General features: G+C 42.8%; 1 protein-coding gene across 11 annotated transcripts in view; it reads left to right on the plus strand.

The window, feature by feature from the left end:
- Positions 1–22,261, plus strand: part of ZNF638 (zinc finger protein 638) — a 145,477-nt gene that overhangs the window by 81,829 nt on the left and 41,387 nt on the right. For 7 of the 11 annotated variants that reach the window (XM_072643252.1, XM_072643956.1, XM_072649210.1 and 4 more), the window contains 5 exons: positions 895–933; positions 4,797–5,098; positions 6,049–6,317; positions 18,189–18,320; positions 21,197–21,343. In XM_072643252.1, coding sequence (XP_072499353.1) covers positions 895–933; positions 4,797–5,098; positions 6,049–6,317; positions 18,189–18,320; positions 21,197–21,343 — 889 coding nt within the window. The remainder of the gene's footprint in view (positions 1–894; positions 934–4,796; positions 5,099–6,048; positions 6,318–18,188; positions 18,321–21,196; positions 21,344–22,261) is intronic. The other 4 variants (XM_072644690.1, XM_072649952.1, XM_072645458.1 and 1 more) reach the window with 2 other exon arrangements.

The raw sequence follows: 22,261 nt of genomic DNA on the forward strand, positions 1-22,261 counted from the left end.
AAATCCCATCAGACCATTGTATTGCTTAAAGTTTCACTGTATCTTCCATAAATTAGTCTTATAAGGGAGTTGAATAACCCTTGTAGTCAACTTCATGGATATTGTTTCTTCTAGTTCAAGTTCCAACGTTGCCTGAAGAATTTTGAGACAATGAGGGTTATATGTAGAAATTAAACTTAATCAGGAATCGTTTATTAAGCACTTAGTATATTCCTCAAATAGTACTAAATGCTAGGGGATATAAAGCAAAAATAGTCCTGCCCTCAAGAAACTGATATTCTAATGGGAAAAGACAGTATAAACCAGTCCATACAAGTTAAGTAGAGTAAGTGTCATTTGTTGGTGTTTTAAAGAATGTAATTTTATGAAAAGTATTTAAACATATTTTTTTCTAAAAGTAATATATAACATATTTTGTAAAGTTATATATATTAAAGATATAGCGTAAGGTAATTTTTTTTGATACTGTCACATATACCTTTGCCCTATTATTAAATATTCTTCTCTGAAATTTTGCATACTACTTTGAAATATGGATTTACTATTGACTTAACAAAATTCTTTCCATCTTTTTAGTTTGTAATTTCTGCTGTAGGAACATTTTTACTTAAAAAAATTGAATTATAACCTCTATTTAGTCTGTGTCTAAAAGAATATCCGTTTTAAACTAAGAATATATCAAATCATAAGTTCCAGGTGAATGCCTCACCCAGTAGCGCAACTGAATTGTTTTTAAAAAGTGGAAATTACTCTTGTAAACCTGGGATGTTTTGGAACAAAATGTTTTTTTATTGCAGTTTTAAAAAAAAGGCTTTCTGTGTTCCTTTAACATTTGATTTTAAAGTACCATAAAGACAACATAGTTATGTTCATTAATGTTTTTTCTTAAAATAGATACCCTGATTGGAATCCTGAGATCCTGTCTTCTAGGAGGTAATGATTTTTGCTAAGTTGTTGTTGTTGAGTCCTGTTGAACTCTTTCTGACCCCACAGACCATAGCTTGCCAGGCCTTTCCATCCGTTATTATCTCCTGAAGTCTGTCTAAGCTTAAGTTTATGGCATCCTTGACACTGTCTGTTCATCTCATCCTTTTCTGTCCCCTTCTCCTTTTGCCTTTAATCTTTCCCACCATTAGGGTCTTTTCCAGTGAGTCCTATCTTCTCACTATGTGGCTAAAGTATTTAACTTTCAGCTTCAGTATTTGTCCTTTCAATAAATAGTCTGAATTATTTCATCTTAAGTATTGATCTCTCTGCTGTCCAGGGGACTCTCAGAAGTCTTCTCCAGCATCACAGTTGGATAACGTTGATTCTGCAGCGCTGAACTTTCCTTATAGTCCAACTCTTACAGCTGTATATTGCTATTGGAAAATCCATAGCTTTGTCTCTACAGACCTTTGTCAGCAAGGTGTGTTGTCTCTGCTTTTCAGTATACTGTCCAGATTTGCCAGAGCTTTCCTTCCAAGGAGCAAACATTTTTTAAATTTCATGGCTTCAGTTGCCATCTAAAGTGATATTTTGCTAAGTAACTGTCTTCAAATAGGTTAAGCTAGTAATCGTAAAAAAGTATCCTTTGCAGAAATATCCATTCTTGATTTGTTATGGGTTCTGTATCAGAATGATTGCTAGTAAACATGTAATTTGTTTTGAATTGAACTCAGATTTCTATGACCAATCTGAGTCATGGAGAACTGATGATGAAGCACTCCTCCCTCCACTCAATATAGAGTGGGGGCTTGTCAGGGGGAGATAGTATTTAGGTTGCATGTGTGGATTGTAATGTATGTAATTAGATATGGTCATTGGTTTTGGTCGTTGGTTTTGCTTTAACCTTTTAACAGCCTTTAAAAAAACTAATTAAAAAAATCACTGTTAGTAAGCTAGCTGTCTTGTCTGTTTTTGTTCTTAATAGATAGTATTTGGATTGATATTTTTTATGCAGAATCTTGTTAGAGTTGGTGGAATAGTCTTCTGATTGGTGTGTCTCCCTCAGGTCTCTCACCATTCCAGTCCGTCCTATATACAGAGCTACCAGAGTAATTTTCTTTAAGCACAGATCTAACTGTGACTCTTCTTAACTAATTTTAGGACTTCCTTTGCCTCTAGGATGAATACCAGATCTTGTTTAGTTTTTAAACCTCACACAACCTGGCCCTAACCTACCATGCCAACTTCATTGAACATGCTTTTTCCTTCCCATACACACACCATTGAAATTAGCCTTCTCTTCTTCACTCCTGCAGTTCCATCTCCTGACTCTTTTCCTCTGGCCATTCCACATTCCTGCATCCTGACCCCCGGAACATCTGCATGATGCCTTTCTTGATTCTTCCCAACTGCCCAAGCTACATTGTTTATGTAATCTACATTTATATTGTATATGGTTTTATATGTACTTGTCTTCCCCATTTAGGTTTGTGCCTTTATTCCCAATGCTTGACACATGGTTAGGTTTTAATAAATACTGCCTGGTTGATTGAGTCCAGCTAGTATTTTGATGAAAATTCCATCTACTGCATGTTCTCCCAAGTAGTTTTCCAGTTTCTATTTGAATGCTTCCAGGGAAAAGAGGAATCTACTACACTCCACTTGTGGAGAGCTTACACTGTTAAAGATTTTCTTTACGTTGAGTTGGAATCTGCTTTGATTTTATTGTTCCTAGTTCTGCTCATTTGAGTCAAGCAGAACAAATTGCCTTTCATCTTAACTCTTTCCTGACTACTCTAGTCTTCTGCCACTCACTGAGATCTGGCTTCTTCCAGATGACTTCACCCCTGGCTCCCCTTTCCAGCCACTTGTTATACAACATTAATGTCAAAGGGGGTAAGATTGTAGTGACAGTGGTAGAGGCAGAATCAGGAAATGGCAGTGGGGTATAAGGAGTATGTAACTCCCTCACCAAGATCAGTGAGGAAGATCTACTGGGCATGAGTGAAAATACAACTGGTTGGTTGGCTGGCCATATTTGAATGCCAAATAATTCAGCATGTCTAAAAGACTACTTTATGGAGAACTCACACAGAACAAGCACTCCCATGGTGGTCAGAAAAAGCTATAAAAGGACACTGTCAAGGTCTCTCTTAAGAACTTTGTAATTGATTACATGATTTGGAAGACACTGGCACAGGACCAGAGGAGGTTCTCTGCTGAATGAGCCAAGCAGAATCAAACTAGCTCAAAAGAAATGCGAGATGCACAGATTTAGAGAATCCACCTCAAATGTTCACATGGATTATTTGTCCGAGGTCATGTTGGTCTCATCAGCCACAGTTAGACACAGTGCAGCTTGACCCAGACATAGTAATGTCATTTTGGTCTTTGAGAATGAAGGACAACAACCAACCAGTGCTGAATTGGCCATTGATCTCTTGATTTCCACGCCTGATGGCTTTTTCTTATCTTCAATCTTTGCCACAGCCGCCCTCTCCTCCTGGAGAGTCTCTCCTCTTCAGGCTTTCATCATAGCGCTTTCAGTTGGGCTTTTCCTGCCTCTGTGTTTGGTCATTCTTCTCACTGTCCTTCACTGACTTTTTTCAGCTCGCTTTCAGGTCATGCCCACTAACTGGAGGAGCTTTACTACATGTGACCTTTAAAGGTTAAAGCTCTGACCTAGGGTGACTTCTTTTTTTCCCTTTATACTCTCTTGGTGATCTAATCATCTCACATGAATTCAATAATATATACATTTTGACCTGGATATCCTGTGCACGTCTCAAACCCGGTATGTGCAGTTGACCTCACTCATAAATGCATCTTCTTCTCTTCCATACTTTACTATAAGTGTAAAGGATACAACCATTGTCCTTGTTATTTAGGCCTGAAACCTCAGTGTTGTTCATAGTCAATCCACACGTCCAGTCTGCTGATAGATCTGGTCATCTATGCTTTTAAAATGTCTCTCATGTGTCCCCTTTTCTCTCCTCATAAAGCCACCATCTTCATTTACTATATTTGTTTTGTGTTCTTCATACAATTATAGATGTACATGTTTTTTCCCAAAGAAAATAAGCCACTTGGATAGAAAATAATTAATATTTTAGTTTCGTATCCCTTGAACCTAGCACATATGTTAGGTGCTTAATGAATACTGATGACTTGATTTTCCTAAAGAGCCTTCAGAGGCAGTGTAAAAATATCAGCAGGGTCTTTGTTATCTGTTTCCATAAGTTACTCTCTGAAATTTAGAATATGAAATACTTTTTTCCCTACCATGATCATATTTTGGCTTTCCTCTGCAGCAGAGGTATTAAATATACCCTGTGCTGCCCAGACACATCAAGGGGCCGAGCCAGTGTAAAATGTAATTGGGAAGTATTTAACAATAAATAAAAATATAATAGAACATAAATGGTGGTTTTCTAAGTTACTATGCAGCCTGTAGGGAAATTTAGGTGCATTTCAGCAGCCCCCTATTTCTCTTTTACTTTGATACTACTGCTCTACAGTATATACTTTTCAGAATACACATAGTATTGATTGTAGTTATTGAAATAAAATTTCTAAATTCCTTACACAGTTTTTAAAAAAACCCAAATAATTCAGTATTTGTGGCTGTCTGAAAGAAAAGCGTTTGGGGGATGAAACAGTTCTTTACCAAATATGTGTTCAAATCCATGTAATTATAAAAATGATTTTTTTTTCTCTTTTAAAGGAATAAAAAGCTGTTAAGAGTTTGATGTATGCTTACACACCCCTTCTGAAAGTTACTCTTCTAAAAATTTTAAATTGGCTTAATTCTGAATAAAATGAAATTAAGTGAATTTGCTTAAATCTAGTCTGTTAATTTTATTTCACAGAGATGAGGGCAATCGAAAGGAAAATCAGACTCCAAGGAGACGTACTCACTCATCTAGTGCCAGTCCTCGCCGGTCTAGGGGGCCAAGCTTTGGTCACAAGTTGCGGCGATCTCGGTCTCGAAGCCCTGGACGTTATATGCAAAATAGACCAAGAAGTCGAAGTCCAAGGTGTTCACATCGCTTCAGTCCCAGACACCGGTCTCGGTCACCACATCGATCCAGAAATCCCCTCAGGGGCAGTCCTAAGCCACCGAGATCTGCTAGCTCTGAGTGGACGTCCAGGAGACGGCCAAGGTCACCAGGTACAGTGATGGCCATTTTGCTAATGATAAAAATCAACTTATCTTAATAATTTTTCTCTCAGCTTAAATGAGACTTTTTTTTTTTTTAAATAAAAAGACTTGCCATAGTAGCTCAGCTCCCTAATTGATTCTGCCCAGCAGTGTCAGGATGGAAGAGCATGACTACATACTCTGGATCCATTCTTTAAATGCCCAAAGAGGCATATCAAGCATTTGGGAATGTGATCCTAGTAGAAAAAGTGGTAGAGTCAGTCAGGAGACCTATTTTGGATCCTCATTTCAACATTTAAAGTGCTTTGCAAACCTTAAAATTAGAGCTATTACTTTAGCAAATTTTTTTTAGTATATGATAGTAAAAAATTAAAATATAGTAAATGTTACAGCAAATGAAAAATCATTAGTCATAAATAAGCTAATCATTTTCATACAATAAAAGATAAATTACCATTCAACTTTTTTATTATTATATTATTTATTTTGGTAGAGTGAGGGGCTTTGTAAAAATTTAAGTCTTAGCCTCATCATGTTGTTCCTCTACTTGGTGTAAATTATGTGAAGCAAAATTCAGTTTTATTCCCTGCAAGTTCAGATTCTCACATTCATTTGTCTACTAGAAAGGCAAATGACTTCAAATAGAATTAATGACTTTCTTTATAAGAGTGCACTGTATCAACTACTACATTTTAATTTCCTGTAAATATTCTTAAGAATAATGAAGACTGATTTTGAATACTGTGTATGAATACTTTGTAAGGACCTTTAGCACATTAGAATTGACCTGATAATAAGCTCTAGGTAAGAGAAGTCTGGAAGTTGATGACTGTATGTCATTAGCATACCCTTTTTGTGCACACAGTAGTGAAGGGATTACCATGCACTGGTTTTTATGATGGTGTAGTCACTGACAGCTCTATGTTTTTAAGACTCAAGTTGTGCTTTTTCCTGCCCAGATAAAAGAAGCTCATTGGAAACTGTGGTACAGAGCCTAGGACACAGTTTTCCTGCAGAGTTCAGTAAACAGAAGCACTTTGAAGCAGGTGGAAAGGGAAGATCCTCAACCCAAAAGACTCTTAGCAGTGGTTCAAAAGCACCCTGTAAGACTGTAGGCTCAGCAAAGAACGAGCCCTCTTCAGCCAGTCACTCTGCTCGTCATAAAGCCAAGAACCCGGAAGATGCCTGCTCATCACAGATGCTGGAGGAAAGTGTTCCTCAAAAAAAGGTTAGTGACTAACACTTGCAGTGCAAAGCTTGTTCTCCTAGTGAGCATCCTCACAATACAGTTTTCCTCTTCTTTTTCTTACTTGAAGAATCAAAATCTCAAAAGTTGAGCTAAAAGATAAATAATTAACCATCTAGCCAGAAATCTCCTTTGCTCGTGGGACCATAGGAGCGATGATTGAATCATAGAGGTCTAGATCTGAAAGAGACCTCACGTGTCTTAGGGTTTTCTGCTGAGGTGGAGGTAGTGTAGGGAATGAATGGAGTGTGGCTTAGGGGGCTTCGGGAGAGAAAGATGGATTGCAGTAGAGACTGTGGACATTTATACAATCAGGAGTGATTCTGTGGATTATGTGATTTAAGTAAAAGTTTGTTAAATTTTTAAAGTTGTCTTGTTTTTATATCACCAAAGTTACCATTGTATGCTTCCCAAACAGCCATTCCTTATGATAATTAGGGGCTTTTTGTTTTGTTTATTAAAGAGGAAGAAAGGAAAAAATTGAAAACTAACCAGCATATTAAAGTTCTTCATCATAGGCAGTACTCCTTACCTCCCTCTTCTTCGGAGCCGAGCTTGATGGTGATAGTTTTGTAGTATTTGGTGCTGATTGTGTCTTAATCCATTCACATTGTTGTTTTCCTGGCAGTGCTTACTCTGCTGTTTGCATCTGTTCATTTTAAGTCTTTACATGCTTCTCAGTATGCATCACGTTCATTGTCTCTTGTAGTACAGTACTATTCCATTTTGTCCATGTTACCATTGCTTGTTTAGCTGTTCCCAATCTGTAGGCATCTACTGTGTTTCTTCCACAAAAAAGTGCTGAGTGTTGTTGACTTGCGTGCCTGGGCCTGGACTTCTGAATCAAATGCTATGAATAGTTTAGTCCTTTTCTTGGCAGAATTCCAAATTGCTCTGTTGAATGATTATGACATTTTGCAACTCCCAACAAAAATGCATTAATGTGTGCCTGTATTGACACACTCATTGCCATATTGGCTGTCTCCTTCTTTTGTCATCCTTGACAACAGTTTCCTAGATGTGAGTTGAATCTTGAGGGTCCTTTTGATGGCTAGTTTTAAAATTTAGTCAGTTTGTAGTTAAATTCTTATATATGGTTTTTAAAAAAAAATTACATTCATTTCTAAAGGAAAAGAAGGCCACCTACCACTCCTAAATTTAATACTTTTGTTAAAAAGAAGTCAAATGCCTTATACAGTGACAGAATCTGACAGCGAGTGTACATAGCATTCTATCCTGGCTGTCCACTTTGATTAGAGGCATCAGTAGTTTTTCATTATTGAGCTTATGGCTTTATTTTTTATTTTGTGACAAGCAGTTTGATTAAGGTGTCTGTCTTCTCAAAGCCCTTTTGTTGCCATGATCATTGTTTGTTGGAGGTTAGATGAGATCTGAGTTGAATTTTTATTACTTTTGCTGCTGGTGTTTTAGAGCCTGTCTTCATGTGTTCATTGGTAGTTGAACTGCTTATATATTAGCGAATGACTGTAGTGTTATTTGTAGTTAAGTGTTTTTAAAGTTTGCTCTTCTTTTTAACTATAATTCTGGTTTTTGATCATATTGACAGGTTTTTTCAAAATTTAGAAGCAGTCTTTGTTTTTTATTTATTCTTATTAATCTGATTTCAGCAGTTTTTTTTTTCAATTTGACAGGCAACAAGTAACAGAAAAATAAAATCCTTGAAACAAATATACGTAAACAAGTGAGGCAGGTTTCCTTTTAGCCTTGTCCAAAAATGTAGCTCTCATTCTCTATTTGAAATCATCACCTCCCTGTCAGGAGATGGTTAATGTGCTGCTTCTTCAGTTCTTTGGAATCATGATTTGTTATTACATCGATCAGTGTTCTAAAGTCTTTCAAAGTTGTTTTTCTTTCTAACGTTACTATTTAAATTGTTTTCCTAGCTCTATTTATTTCAGTCCACATCACATCATAGAAATTTTTCAGTTTCCTTCTAAACTATTTCTTAGAGTACCATAGTATTCCATTACATTCTGTAATTTGTTTTGTCATTCCCCAGTAGGTGATCACTCCCTAAGTTTTCAGTTCTTTTTTACTATGAAAAAAAGCTATTAAAAATAGTTTTTGTGTTTATGGGTCTTTTCTTCCTTAATCTCTTTGGGAAAATGCCTAGTAGTAGTATTGATGGATCACAATTTGGTAATTGACTTTTTGGGCATAGTACCAAATAGCTTTCCATAATAGTTCATAGCCCTATTCTCAGTGCACTAATGTGCCTGTTTTTCCAAAGTCCCTTCAAAATTTGTTGTTTTTCCTCTTTTGTCTTTGCTAATGTGATGATTATGAAGTGAAACCTTAGATTTGCTTTAATGTGCTTTTCTCTGATTAGAGTTTGGGAGCATGTTTTCATATGGATAGAAGTGACTTTGGTTTCTTCCTTTGAAAAGCATCTTTTGTATATCTTTAACTTTTATGTATTGGAGAAAGGTTTTTACAATGATAAGTTTTAATCACTTCCTTGTATATCTTAGAAATGAGACCTTTATCAGGGAAACATTTTCCACCATTATTTTCCTTCCAGTTTTAACCACATTGGTTTTGTTTGTACCAAAAAAAAAATTATATAATTAAAATTATTCATTTCATCTTCTTTGAATCTCCCCTGTCACTTACTTTGGTAATGAACTCTTCCTTGTCCATAGATCTGAAAAATGTTTTCTTCTTTCTCCTCTAATTTCTTCCTGATGTGACCTTTTATATTTAGTTTATATGTCCATTTGGAGTGTATAGTGGTATATGGTGTAAGGTTTTGGTTTATACCTATAATTTCTGCCAGCTTGTTTTCTAGTTTCACTAGTACTACATGCCAAATGGTGAGTCGTTAGCCCTTTCTCTGGGGTGTTTAGATGGACCAAACGCTGGGCCTCCTGTGTTTGTTGGCTTTCCTGTATATTTGGAAGCTATAATGGGAATCATGGAGTCGTGGCGTAGGAACGAGTGACAATTCAGCATCAAGGAAGTGTTGGAGAATTTTAGGAGTACGACAGATAGGATTTGGAAGCATAGGAGGTTACGATGAAGAGGAATGTTCAGAGTTTAAGATTCGAGAGATAACAGCACAGTTATGCTTAATGGCAATCATTGCTCTGAGTGACTTAGAGTGTAAAAATGTTGGTCCTGGGAGTTGGTGGTTTGTGAGGCCAGATTGTTCAAGACCTCAAGTATGAAAATGTCTTATTTAATGAAGTGCTAAACTCTTTTAGGAAGGAGGCAGCCTGCTGTGGTGTCTAGTAGGTGATGTTGATAATATCTGGACCGATAAATGCTGTAGACCAGGGATCTGAAACTGATAACACCCCCTCTGTAAAATAATACTTTGTTACAGAACTCAATATATGTATATTTTCAAATCATTATAAATATGTTCAGTCATTGAAGTCGTGTCTGACTCTTAGGACACCATTTGGAGTTTTCTTGGCAAAGGTACTGGAGTGGTTTGTGATTTCCTTCTGCAGCTCCTTATACAAATGAAGAAGCTGAGGCAAACAGGGTTAAATGGCTTGCCCAGGCTCACAGTTAATAAGTGTCTGAGACTGGATTTGAACTCAGATCTTCTTAATTCCAGGCCCAGTGGTCTATCCACACTGCCACTTAGCTGCCCTATCATAGGGATATACTACTCTACAAATATATTATGTATATTATAGTACAAAAATTTTTAATGTGTAAAGATGATGAGTAATATTTTCAATGATATTTTAAAAGTTCTTTAACAATATGCTTTTTTTTTTTGCTTTAATTCACAGTGTGATTGAATAAGCTTTAGTATTTTTTTAAAGCTCTGTACATGTCCTAGGGAACAGTTTGTATTTGTAAGTAAGAATTGTTAGTAATTATTCAGCTAACTCGATCATTGTAGTTGGCCAAACAGGTAATTTTTGTAAAGTTTTTTTTTTTTATTAAAATCTTATGATAGCTAACATTTATAGAACACTTCAAGTGTGTGCCAAGCACTGTGCTAAGTGTGATCCTTGAGGAAACTGAGGCAGAGAAAGCTTAAGTGACTTGCACAGGGTCATACAGCTAATGAGTGTTTGCAACATGATTCAGACTCAGGTCTTCCTGATTCTGGTTCCAGTGTTCTCTGTCAGTTGCGCTCCCTAAATAGGTCATAGCAGGAATCGAGTTTCTGTGGTTATAATTGGTAACCATACAAAATGTAGACCATTAGCCTAAATGAATTGTCTGATTTCAGCTCAGCAGAAAGTTTGTACTATAAATACTTTTCCTCTTAATTTACTTGGTTGTGTTTAAAGTATAATATATTTAAATTATGTCTTCATGTTTGGGTATTTTCATTGTGTTTTTATGTATAATAAGGCTGGAAAGGTAGATTGGAGTCAACCGTGAAGAGTTTTCAATAGCAAGCAGGAGTACTAGGGAGCTCTTGGAGCTGGGGAGAGAGGGGTGTTCTGGAATCAATGTGGTCACACCTGTACTTTGTGGAGAAGAGACTGCCTTTTGGCAGGGAGACCGTTGGGCCATAGCAGTGGTTCAGTTGAGGTGATGGCTTCAATGAAAATGGTAACTTTGTGATTATAGAGAAAAGAAGGCAGATTCTGAGAGATGTCTGGAGAGAGAAACAAAGTTGGGCAACTGATGGGATGTCTGGGGTGAGGGAAACTGAGGAAAGGAGGATCAGCCTATCTTACTAACATGATAGATGCTGGAGTTGGCTCCACAATACGGATTTAGAAAGCGCGGCAATTAGAGGATAGAAGATCATGTAAAGGGAGCAGTGATGCAGATGGAACCTCTTTCCTCCTGCTTATTTTCTGCAGTTTGTAGCTCTTTTGTACTCGGAGTTTCTGCCTGTCACCCACAGGGTGGTTGTCACAACTACAGTCGGAAGGACAAGAGGAAGGGAATTTTCCTCATTGTTACTTTATCTTCCACCTACAGTCACAAACATCGAGCAAAGTCATTTTTGTACTCAGATTTCAGTGCCTCCCTGTTGTCCTGAATCAAATATCTGCTCCTTTATTAAGCTTTTTAAAAATGTTACAGAGGAATGTTTACTTATCGTTACCATGTTGGGGACATTTTGATGGAACTGAAGTTATGAGGAAGTGTATGAAGTTGTGAGAAAATTTTAGGCCTTTGCAAATGATATTTTTTAGCAGACCATATTTTTTGTGGTCATGCAGCTGTTGGAAAGGCATGAGAAAGTTTGGTCACGGTGCTTGGTGATTAAATTCTTGGACAAGGTAGAGTAAAATATCTTTGGAAGACTTTGAAAGGTGCAACAGGGAACATCAGATGAGACAAAGCAGGAGGGTGTATGTATGCTCACCAGAGGTGTTTACCACTGTTGTGGAAATATGTATGTGCTTATCAGATGCTTTTTCATTCTGATGAGAGAGATTGTGAAATTCTCCAGGTACTGCTCTTCTTTGTGAATGACACTTTGCGAAGTCTCCTGTATGAGATCCATAGGGGCTTTGGCATTTACTGAAAGCTTGCAGTGTTCAAGGCATGGGGGATACAAATGCAAGGTCTCAAACACTCCACACTCTCTGAAGGAAAGTTTTTATTTCAGCGAAGACAAAAGTACACATAAAAATATATAAAGAGGAGAAAAAGTAATGTATTTTGTGGGGGAGGGGCTGTGCACTAGCAGTTGGAAGAAGGCAGAGTGATGTACAGTGGAGTGGGGCCTGGGGCCAAGTCCTGAAGGGATTTACAGGCCAGAGCCTATAGAGAATCACTGGGGTTGGAGAAGGAGAGTGACACTGGGAGAGCTGCTCTTGAGGAAAATCCCTTTGTCAGCTCTGTAAGGTTGGGGTGAGACTTGAGGTGGGGAGGCCAATTAGGAGTCTTTTACAATGACATAGGCATGAGATGATGAGGTCTGAATTAAAGTGGTGGCTGTGTGATGGGGAAAAGAGGTCAAAGGTTAGACATGGAGATAGAAACGGCCAGATTTGGCAGCCAATTGGATCTGTCCAAGAGTGGGGTGGAAAGCTTGTTATGAGGCTTCTGGAGTTACGAGCTAGTCACTGCCTTGGTTAAGCATTCTCGTTTATCAAAGTTGTTTTTCTTTGCAGTGTTGCGTATCAGTTCTCCTGGTTCTGCTCACTTTACTCTGTATCACTTATACTAGTCTTCCCACATTTCTCTGAAACTATCCTTTTTTTATCGTTTTTTACAGGGCAGTGATATTCCATTGTATGCGTAAATTATAATTTGTTCAGCCGTTTCCCACTTGACAAGTGTTGGGGGACAGCTCTGGACCGGGGTCCCCCGTGAGGACCGTGAGACGCCTGAGGGTCCGAACCTGCCCCCTTGTGGGGTACTGGGATGGCCCTGGTAACAGGCTGGCTCCACCCGCGGGGAGGCACTTGGGAGGAGCTCGCCCGCCCATGGGAGGTACGGGGGAGGAGACAGGGGATAATAAAAGGGGATGATCACAAGGGCTTAGGAGGAGAAGGAGAAGGGGAAGAAATGCAATAAAGCTTGCTGACTGCAACTCCTTTCGGGTGCTCTGCCTGTTTATTGCCCTCCCCCAACTGGAAGAGGGGCCGGAGACGTCCGAAGACCGGGGATCGGTAAGTGGAGAGGCGAAGGCCTGGGAGTAGACCCCGGGCAGCTGGCGCCTGAACAGGGACCGCCGTAAGGAGAGGAGAATCCGCCTTTGCCCCGCTACTGCGGGAAGATTCAGGCAGCCTCAGTATTGAGAAGTGGCCTTGACCCGCTACTGCGGGAAGATTCAGGCAGTCTCAGTATTGGGAAGTGGCCAGGATGGGCCAGGGAAATAGTTTTCCCAACCTGAAGCCCAAAGATAAGGGAGTGCTTGCCTGTCAGTTGTATAAGCTTTGTAAGACCCATGGGCTTAAGCCCCACATCCGGGACTGTAGAGCATTTGTGGAAAAGATCTGGGATGTTTCCCCTTGGTTAGAATATTGTGGGCTACACCCAGCCAAATGGGGCGTAGTGGGACAGCAGATGGTCGCCTATGAGAAAGAGAGCCCTGGCGTACTAACAGAGGAGGACTTTACGTTCTTTCAAGTGGTTGCCACGCTTCTGCGTTCGGATCCCCGTCCCCCCGGCCGGTCCAACGGCGAGACCCAAACAGGGCAGTCCCTTCAAGGGACGACAGAAGAAGAAGGGGAATCCGATGAGGATAATACTGAGCCCCAGCCCTTATATCCATGGGGTATGTTAAGAGAATGTGCAGGCAGGGACCAGGACCGCGCCCTTCAAGATGGCGCACGGCTGAGCAAGGGGCAGGACTCTAGAGCCCCGAGGGGAGGAACAAAGGGAAAGTTTGATGAGGAAGGAACGCCCAAGAGGGAGTGGAAAGTCCCCGAGACAAAGGGAAAGTTTGATGAGGAAGGAATGCCCAAGAGGGAGTGGAAGGTCCCCTGGAAAGTCCCCGAGACAGAGGGCTCGTCAGAAGGAACCCTTAAGAAAGAATGGAAAGTCCCTGGAACAACAAAAGAGGGCGGGGGAATTCGCAAGAAGAAGTTTCAACAGAGTTTAGGAACTCCCAATCCTTCTGGGATCGGACCTAATGCCTTCTCCTTCCCCCCAGCCGCCATGTCCTTGTCACAATCATCACAAGGAACGCGGTCATTTACCTACGGGCGGTCTGGGCCCTCGGAGCCTCTGAGCGTACTCACTCAGAGCCTATCCGCAGCTTTGGCGGAGGGACAGGAGGTAGATTTAGAGGAGTGGGAGGGGGCAGGCGCTTACCCTGTCAGTGGAGCGGGATCTGATGGGAAATGAGAACCGTTTACATCGACCGGTGCCCTTCAACTTATTGAAAGAACTGAAGGAGGCCGTCTCCAAATACGGCCCTTCGTCACCTTATGTGAAACATCTCCTTGCGAATGCCACAGCCACTTGGCCGTGGGCCCCAGCTGATTGGAGGGAGGTATTGGGGGCTATTCTTACACCAGGGCAGGTAGTGGCCTATGGCGCTGCCGTTAGACGAGAGGCGCTCAGATATGTCAAGGAACACAATATTGCAGGGACAGAGGACGCTGTGAATATGATAACAGGGGCGGGGACATACTCGCAGCTTGCTGACCAGCTCCAATTCGACCCCCAGGTGATGGCTGCAGTACAGTATTGTCATATTAGGGGCTTTGCCAAGATTGACGCCCCAGGGACTATGAGGGATAAGTTGGTAGGGTTAAAGCAGAGGGCTAGCGAGTCCCCTACTGATTTCGTGAGTAGGGTTCAGCTTGCAGGGGGACCAGGAACGGATTCCCTGATAACTCAGCTGGTCCGAGATGGCCTGCATCCTGAATGCTCCCAAGCCCTAGTGGGCTTGGGGCCTCTCGCCTCCCTTGAGGAGATAGTAGAGAGGCTGTTAGACATTCCACCTAAAGACACCCACCAGGCCATGGTGACGGCGGTGGCCCAAGGGGTGACCCAGGCCCTTCAGGGTGCCAAGGACCAGAGGCAATGCTATCGCTGTGGTCAGATGGGGCACTTTAAGAGCCAGTGCCCTGCCGCTAAGGTGGGACCACTGCCCACTTGTTTTCGCTGTGGGAAACCAGGTCATATTGCCAGATATTGCCGCCCTAAGCCACAGCCTCAACCACCTCGGTCGGGAAACGGGAAAGGGGGCCTCCCTCGGGGGGGGCCCCCGAACCCAGAAACATGTCTTCCCAGTGGGGACCGTAGGCCCTGCCCCTGCCCCCCAGCCCGGGAATTCTGCACCCCTGTCGTATCCGCAGCAGTACCAACAAGCCCTCCAAAAATTACAACCTTAGTATGCACATCTGCCACGGATCCCTCAGACACTGATTTAGTTATAAGGCCTTGGCATACTGAAGGGATTGATGTGCCCCCCGCTCCCTTTCCCCGCTTGGTGGTGGGACCCTCCGGCTATGTGCCATTCATAGTCCATACTCAATTGTTGTCCAGCGGGTCCTCCACGATTTATTTGACTAATCTGCATTGTTATCCTATAAATATTGCCCCAGGGACTCCCGTTGGGAGGGGCATCTCCCTGCCTTGGATTGAAGACCCTGAGCAGAACACCCATCAAATTAATTGGTGCTCTCCCATTGTAGGCGATTGCCCCATGATACAGATTCTGGTTGAAGGGCGTCCAATCATGGGTCTGCTCGATACTGGAGCAGATGTGTCAGTTATTAATGCATCCCAATGGGACCCCAGTTGGGCGGTGAGTGGTGGTGCTACCCCCGTTGCTGGAGTAGGGGGTGCTAGTTCAGCGCTACGGGCTGCTAAACATTTGAGTTGGACCTTTGAGGATTATCAGGGATATTTTAGACCCTTAAAATTGGCCGGTCTTGCCTACGCCCTTTGGGGGCGCGACCTCCTCCAGCAACTTGGGTTACACCTTACCACTCCAGAACACCTTCAGTTAAACATGCTGGGGCCACCGTAACGGTGAGCAGCCCGCCTATAACATGGAAAACTGAGACCCCTGTGTGGGTTGAACAGTGGCCCCTATCCCCCCAAAAGCTCACTGCCTTACGTTCCATAGTGGCCTCCCTTTTGAAACAGGACCGCATTGAGCCCACCACGAGCCCTTATAATTCTCCTGTTTTTGTTATAAAGAAGAAAATTGGATCCTGGCGCATGCTCATAGACCTTAGAGAGATTAACAAATGCATGCTGCCTATGGGGGCGCTACAGCCCGGTCTCCCCACTCCTGCTGCGATCCCCCGAGATTTTACTATGACAATCATTGATATCAAAGATTGTTTCTATAGCATTCCCCTACACCCACAAGAAAGGATCAAATTTGCCTTTTCCATCCCTTCGGAAAATCGCCAGCAACCATATGAACGGTATCATTTTACCGTGCTCCCTCAAGGGATGGCAAATAGCCCTACCATGTGCCAAATGTATGTCCATGCTATCCTCTCTCCACTTAGACAGCGCTTCCCCAAGGCCATTATCATTCATTATATGGATGACATTCTTGTTGCTACGCCTAGCCATGATTCCACAATGGCCCTTACTCAGCTTATGATTGATACCTTAGCTGCCCACGGGCTGACTGTGGCTCCAGACAAAGTACAGACCACACCCGCTTTTCAGTATCTTGGTTATGAACTAAAACAAGGGCGAATTGCTCGCCGTCCTCCGAGCATTGATCTCTCTCAGCTCTCCACTCTCAATGATTTTCAAAAGCTGATTGGCGCTATACAGTGGATGCGGGCAGTTATCCCTATCCCCGATGGTGATCTGTACCCGCTGTATGACTTGCTGCGAGGAGATCCCGCCCTACTCTCACCCAGACACTGGACATCCGAGGCCTTAATGGCAGCCAAGGGCATCCTCAACAGGTGCTCCGCTGTCGTTGTGCAACAGGAGCCCAATCAGCCCATTTATGCCACTATATTAAAAGCAAGTACCTTCATTGGATGTCTCTATCATTCACATGGCATTTTGGAATGGCTATGCCCCCCTCGCCACAAAAGAGTCCTTCCACACAAGTGGCGAATGATCGCCCAGTTTTTTCTTTTAAGTGCCGAACGCTGCCTATTGGCTTTTGGCAGATTCCCCGTTCTGAACTTGGAGGCATCGGAGGAAGCCCTGAGGTGTTTCTCCGATGAAATCCCAGAATGGGCCTCTCTTCTATGCATGTGTAATATTGCGAAGCTTCCGCTCCCCCCAGCGCTTAGAGGATGGGAAGTTCTTCCCATTCGGGTTCCCTTTGTTATTGTATCTCCACAGCCAGTTATGGGACCCACTGTTTTTACAGATGCCACCAAATGTCATAGGGCTGCAGTTTATATCCCTTCTAAGCAACTCCTTAAGGTGTACACCACTGAACATTCCTCAGCCAAAAGAATGAACTAGTGGCAATCCAACATGCTCTCTCCATATTACCTAATGAGAGCTTTAATCTTGTCACTGATAGTTTATATTGTGCAAATGCTATTGCTGCCTTACCTTCTGCCCTTATTAATCCCCGTGCTTCAACTATAGCTCAAATCTTATATGATATTCAAGAGTCCATGTTACAACGCTCTACTTCTCTTTATGTATTGCATATTCGTTCCCATATGTCCACCATAGGACCAATTTATCAAGGTAATGATATTGTAGACAAAGCTCTTCTATTTCCTTTGCATTTAGAAGCACGAGCGGCCCATGACAAGTATAACCTATCTGCCCGATCTTTGCGACGCCTTTATGGCCTGTCCAAAGAAGACGCTCGTCGAATAGTCAAACAGTGTGTCAGTTGTGCCCCATTTCGCCCTCCTGCTCGAGACACCGCTGTTAACCCCCGTGGTGATCTCCCTAACGACCTTTGGCAAATGGATATCACGCACTTTGGCAAAGTCCTTATACATGTTTGTGTTGATACGGCCTCCAATTTCATCATAGCCTCTATACAGCCCGAAGAGACAACCCGCGCAGTGCTCGATCACCTTTATGGTTGTTTTGCCGCGGTTGGAGTGCCCCAAGCTATAAAAACAGATAACGGGCCAGCTTATACTTCTTCTGCCTTTGCCGCCTTTTGTAGAGAATTTTCTATTATTCATATTACTGACATCCCATATAATCCCACAGGTCAGGCCATTGTTGAGCGTGCTAACCGCACTATAAAAACTCTTCTGTTAAAACAAAAAGGGGGAGTAAGGGCGGCGGGGCGCCTCTCCCGAGGTGATCTGGCACAAGCCGTCTTCACTCACAATTTTTTGCAAATCCGAGACGATGGCACATGCCCCGCACAAAGATTTTATCTCCACGAGATGGGAGGCAGAAGGGAAAGGCCGTTAAAGGCCCCTACTGCCTGCCTCACCGGAGCTCGAATCCAGTGGAGGGACCAAGAAGGCAAATGGCATGGCCCTGGAGTAGTTATAGCGAGAGGTCAGGGGTATCTTTGTGTCCAACCAGATGGAGCCGACCCAGGGACGGAGATCTGGATCCCCACACGATGGGCAGTTGAGCTGCGAGAAGCCAAAAGCAAGGAGGAAACGAGGGCGGAGAGGAAGGCACCATCCAAAGCGGGTGTGCAAACAGCGTGAGGTAACCATGCTCACACTTCTGATAGCCCTTCAACAGTTCCTACCTGGGTCCGAGGCTGTCCAGTCCAAATGGTACAACGCCACCCCCGCAGAGCAGCGAGCCGCAGATCAAAGGGGCGACACCTACTGGGCATTAGCACAGGGACTCCCCGCCCTAAGAGTGGTCGGATGGGGAAACCATCCTATCCCTCTTCTTATGTATGGCAATGCCTCCATCCTGACTGGGACCCCAAAAGCAGATTACAGCTACCTGCCGATAGAGAGAAGTCCCTCCAAACCACTGTCGTTGGTGTCTGTGACTCCTCCGGTCTGTCTGTACAGAGGGTGCGGAGCGAATGACTCCTCTGCTCCGTGGGGCCGCTTCTGCGTGCCCCTGACTCCCCGTGAACTCACTGAACCGCCAGAGTCCAATCCAGAACTGCTTAATCATAGCACCTCGGTCAATGTCACCTTGTTGGCTATCCCATATGCTGCTGCCAACATGACCAGAGAATGGAGCCCTCCCGTTGTGCCTCCTCCTTGCCTGAAGGGTCATCCATTGACGTTTGACCCCTTCGCGGTCTGTTCTACAGGCATGGCGGCTCCAGGTCCTCCATTGCCAAATGGCACAATGCTTTGGTTTTGGGATGCAGATAATACGACCTCTTATGGGAGAAGGCCTGCCCTTACTCCCGTGGTGATTCCCTATGGGAGGATACATGGTGACTTGTGGAAAATAGGGCCCGCCTTGGGAACAACTAATTTGTCAGTCGCGGTAGTCACTGGACCTAGTGGAATTTGGACTCAACCGGACTTGTACCAAACATGGCAACACGTGTTCCAGGGGAAGTATTCCTCCTGTTCAGACAGACATCAAAAAGACACCGATTATCTCTGCTATGAGGTGGTAGCAGAAGTTCAAACACCTCCGAACAGTGCTTTTCTCCTGTGTCCCTCTAATAACCTCACCATACAGTATGAAGGACCACAGGCTAACCTACCTACATATAATGTCACTTGTACTCAACCCATTCTTACTAACACTCTTCGGAGAAACCATTCCTCCTATGTAGTTATGCTGGTCATAAATCCTCCCTATCAATTGCTCCCAGTTAAAGCTGAAGCTTTCGCGCTCACACCTGCAGACCGCATTTTTAATACATTGATGAAGATATTGACGGGCGGACTTCGTCCCCGCAGCCGCAGGGATGGGATTGGGGACGTTTTGGGGTTTGTAAATCTGGCTATAGAATTGTATGAAGAGTTTCAGATCCTACAACTAATAGAGGAAGGACAGTTATTAGCTTCCACCCTCCAATCTTTCATGAATTCAGAGGTAGCAGCGTGGCACCGTCAGGACCATATTGATCACCTCCTCCAAAGTCAAATCACCGCCCTACAAGACTCAGTGATTTGGCTAGGAGACCAGATGGCTTTACACCAACGCTACGAGATGTTGCAGTGCCACTACAAATATCGCCTGCTTTGCGTGCTTAATCTCCCAATTGATTCCTCAAACTTCCCCAGTCAATGGCCGGCGGTCCGCAAAGCCCTCCAGGGGGCTATGCTGGCTTATAACGCCACAGATGACATCCATCAGTTGGACTTGCTCATTGATCAGCTGAATAATCTCTCCAGAACGTTTGAGGAAAAGCGTGAACGAGAAGAGCGTTCCATCTTCGATTGGTTACAACGAATCCTGGACTTGCATTGGCTGCCAGGGGTGCTCTCCTCCGTTGCAGTTCTTGTCCTTATGTGTCTCGTCCTGCCGTGCCTCCTGAAGTGCCCCCTGCAATTATTGACACGGGCACTGGAGAGTCTTAAAGGCAATGTCTTGTCTCTGAGACACCGCGAGGGCAGGTCCCCATGGGGGGAATCGCCCAACCTACCCGTGTAAAACAAAAAGGAGGAGATGTTGGGGGACAGCTCTGGACCGGGGTCCCCCGTGAGGACCGTGAGACGCCTGAGGGTCCAAACCTGCCCCCTTGTGGGGTACTGGGATGGCCCTGGTAACAGGCTGGCTCCACCCGCGGGGAGGCACTTGGGAGGAGCTCGCCCACCCATGGGAGGTACGGGGGAGGAGACAGGGGATAATAAAAGGGGATGATCACAAGGGCTTAGGAGGAGAAGGAGAAGGAGAAGGGGAAGAAATGCAATAAAGCTTGCTGACTGCAACTCCTTTCGGGTGCTCTGCCTGTTTATTGCCCTCCCCCAACTGGAAGAGGGGCCGGATACGTCCGAAGACTGGGGATCGGTAAGGGGAGAGGCGAAGGCCCGGGAGTATACCCCGGGCAGACAAGCATATTCTTTTGTTTCTAGTTGTTTTATTACAGCAAAAAAAGCTGCTATAAATATTTTTATACGTAAGTCTTTATCACTATGATCTCTTTGGAATAAAGGCCTAGTAGTGACATCATTGGGTTAAAGTGTAGGCTTAGTTTTAATTTGAGGTATAGTTTTTAATTGTTTTCCAAAATGGCTGAACCAATCCATAACTTCATTAACAGTGTACCAGTGTGTTTGTCTTCCATACTGGGCTGATTTTCAAACCCTTTGAGTAAAATTGAATACCATATGAGAGTATGGTTGGCCCAGTGAAAAGTTATCACTCCTACTTAAGGGAAGAAAAACAAAGCACTTGTGTTAATAATTGTGATTTACTTGTGTCCTCTTGTTTACAAAGAACAGTATATGATATCTTTGTGTCATTTAAAAAGTGCTTTTCAGCATCTGGTACACTGCAATTTGGACACTGTGATTATAACTATGGTGATTGAAACATTCATGATTTGTTAGTGTGTTTTTTCCTTTAACTTTAGAAGTATTGTTAACTTGAGGGTGTAGTGACTTATTTGGATTGCTAGAAATCCAAATAACTTTTTTCCTCCTCCCATACAGCCGTGGGAAGATGAATCCTTGCGTTGTGATACAATTATTCATGTATCAGAGTTACCAACTGATGGCTACACTGAGCAAGATATTATAAAAATAGTTCAACCATTTGGAAAAGTTAGTGATCTCTTGATTGTTCCATCTAGAAATGAGGTAAGCAATTCACTCAGAACTTTTGAAGGAGATGATATAATTTTATGGGAAATGACTGGTTTTTGTTTTTGTTTTTTTGTTAAATTCAGAAATGACTGATTTCTACCAGCTATTCTGAGCCATCCCCTTATCCCTATAATCTCCCAACGCCCTTTTAAACTAGATGATTTCATTGATGTAGGCAGCTTGGCTCAGTATCTGTTTTGCACCTTGATAGTGTAGAGAGTTGTCAAAAATGATCAGAGGTCACGCAGCCAGCAGATGACAGTGGGGCTTCTGATGCCAAGGTTGGCTCTCTCCAACCTGTGTGCTGCATGGCCTTTCTCACGTATGTGTCCTCGCTCCATTAAGAGGTGTTTTTGCATAGTTTTCCAGTCTACAGTTAGTTGTGTGTTTTCTAGAAGTCAGAAACAGTGTTAGGTTTCTTGTTCAGTGCCCACCTGTAATACTCTGCAGTTAAACCTAGGAATTGTGAGAAGGCAGGTAGCTTCTTGTTATGAAACATAAAAAGCCTAACATGGTATCCAGTTATGCTGATTAATCCAAAACCCATACAATAATCCAGAGGCGGGTGGGACTGCATCAAGCTCAAACTTTCTCCCACATCCCTGAGAAATGATTTGTTAGCTTGTATGGGAGCTCTTTTAGTGAGATCATGTTATGCATTCTAAGGGCACTTTGTTGTTCTGTTCTGTTCATTTGTTGCACTTTGCTTTCCCTCGGATATCTTTATACTGTGAAATATAGCAGTTTTCTTCTTTCTCTCATAAATGGCATCTGATGTTACCTTTTATTTTAATTGCATGAATTTTAGTCTTGAATGAAGTGATAATAGGTTTTTAAGATAGATTTCCAAAGGAGCCTGTCTTAAGCTTCCATCCATATGTATTGGAATACTTATGAAATGCTTAGTTTTGG

This window comes from Notamacropus eugenii, chromosome 1, assembly GCF_028372415.1.
Source record: "Notamacropus eugenii isolate mMacEug1 chromosome 1, mMacEug1.pri_v2, whole genome shotgun sequence".
NCBI lineage: Eukaryota > Metazoa > Chordata > Mammalia > Diprotodontia > Macropodidae > Notamacropus > Notamacropus eugenii.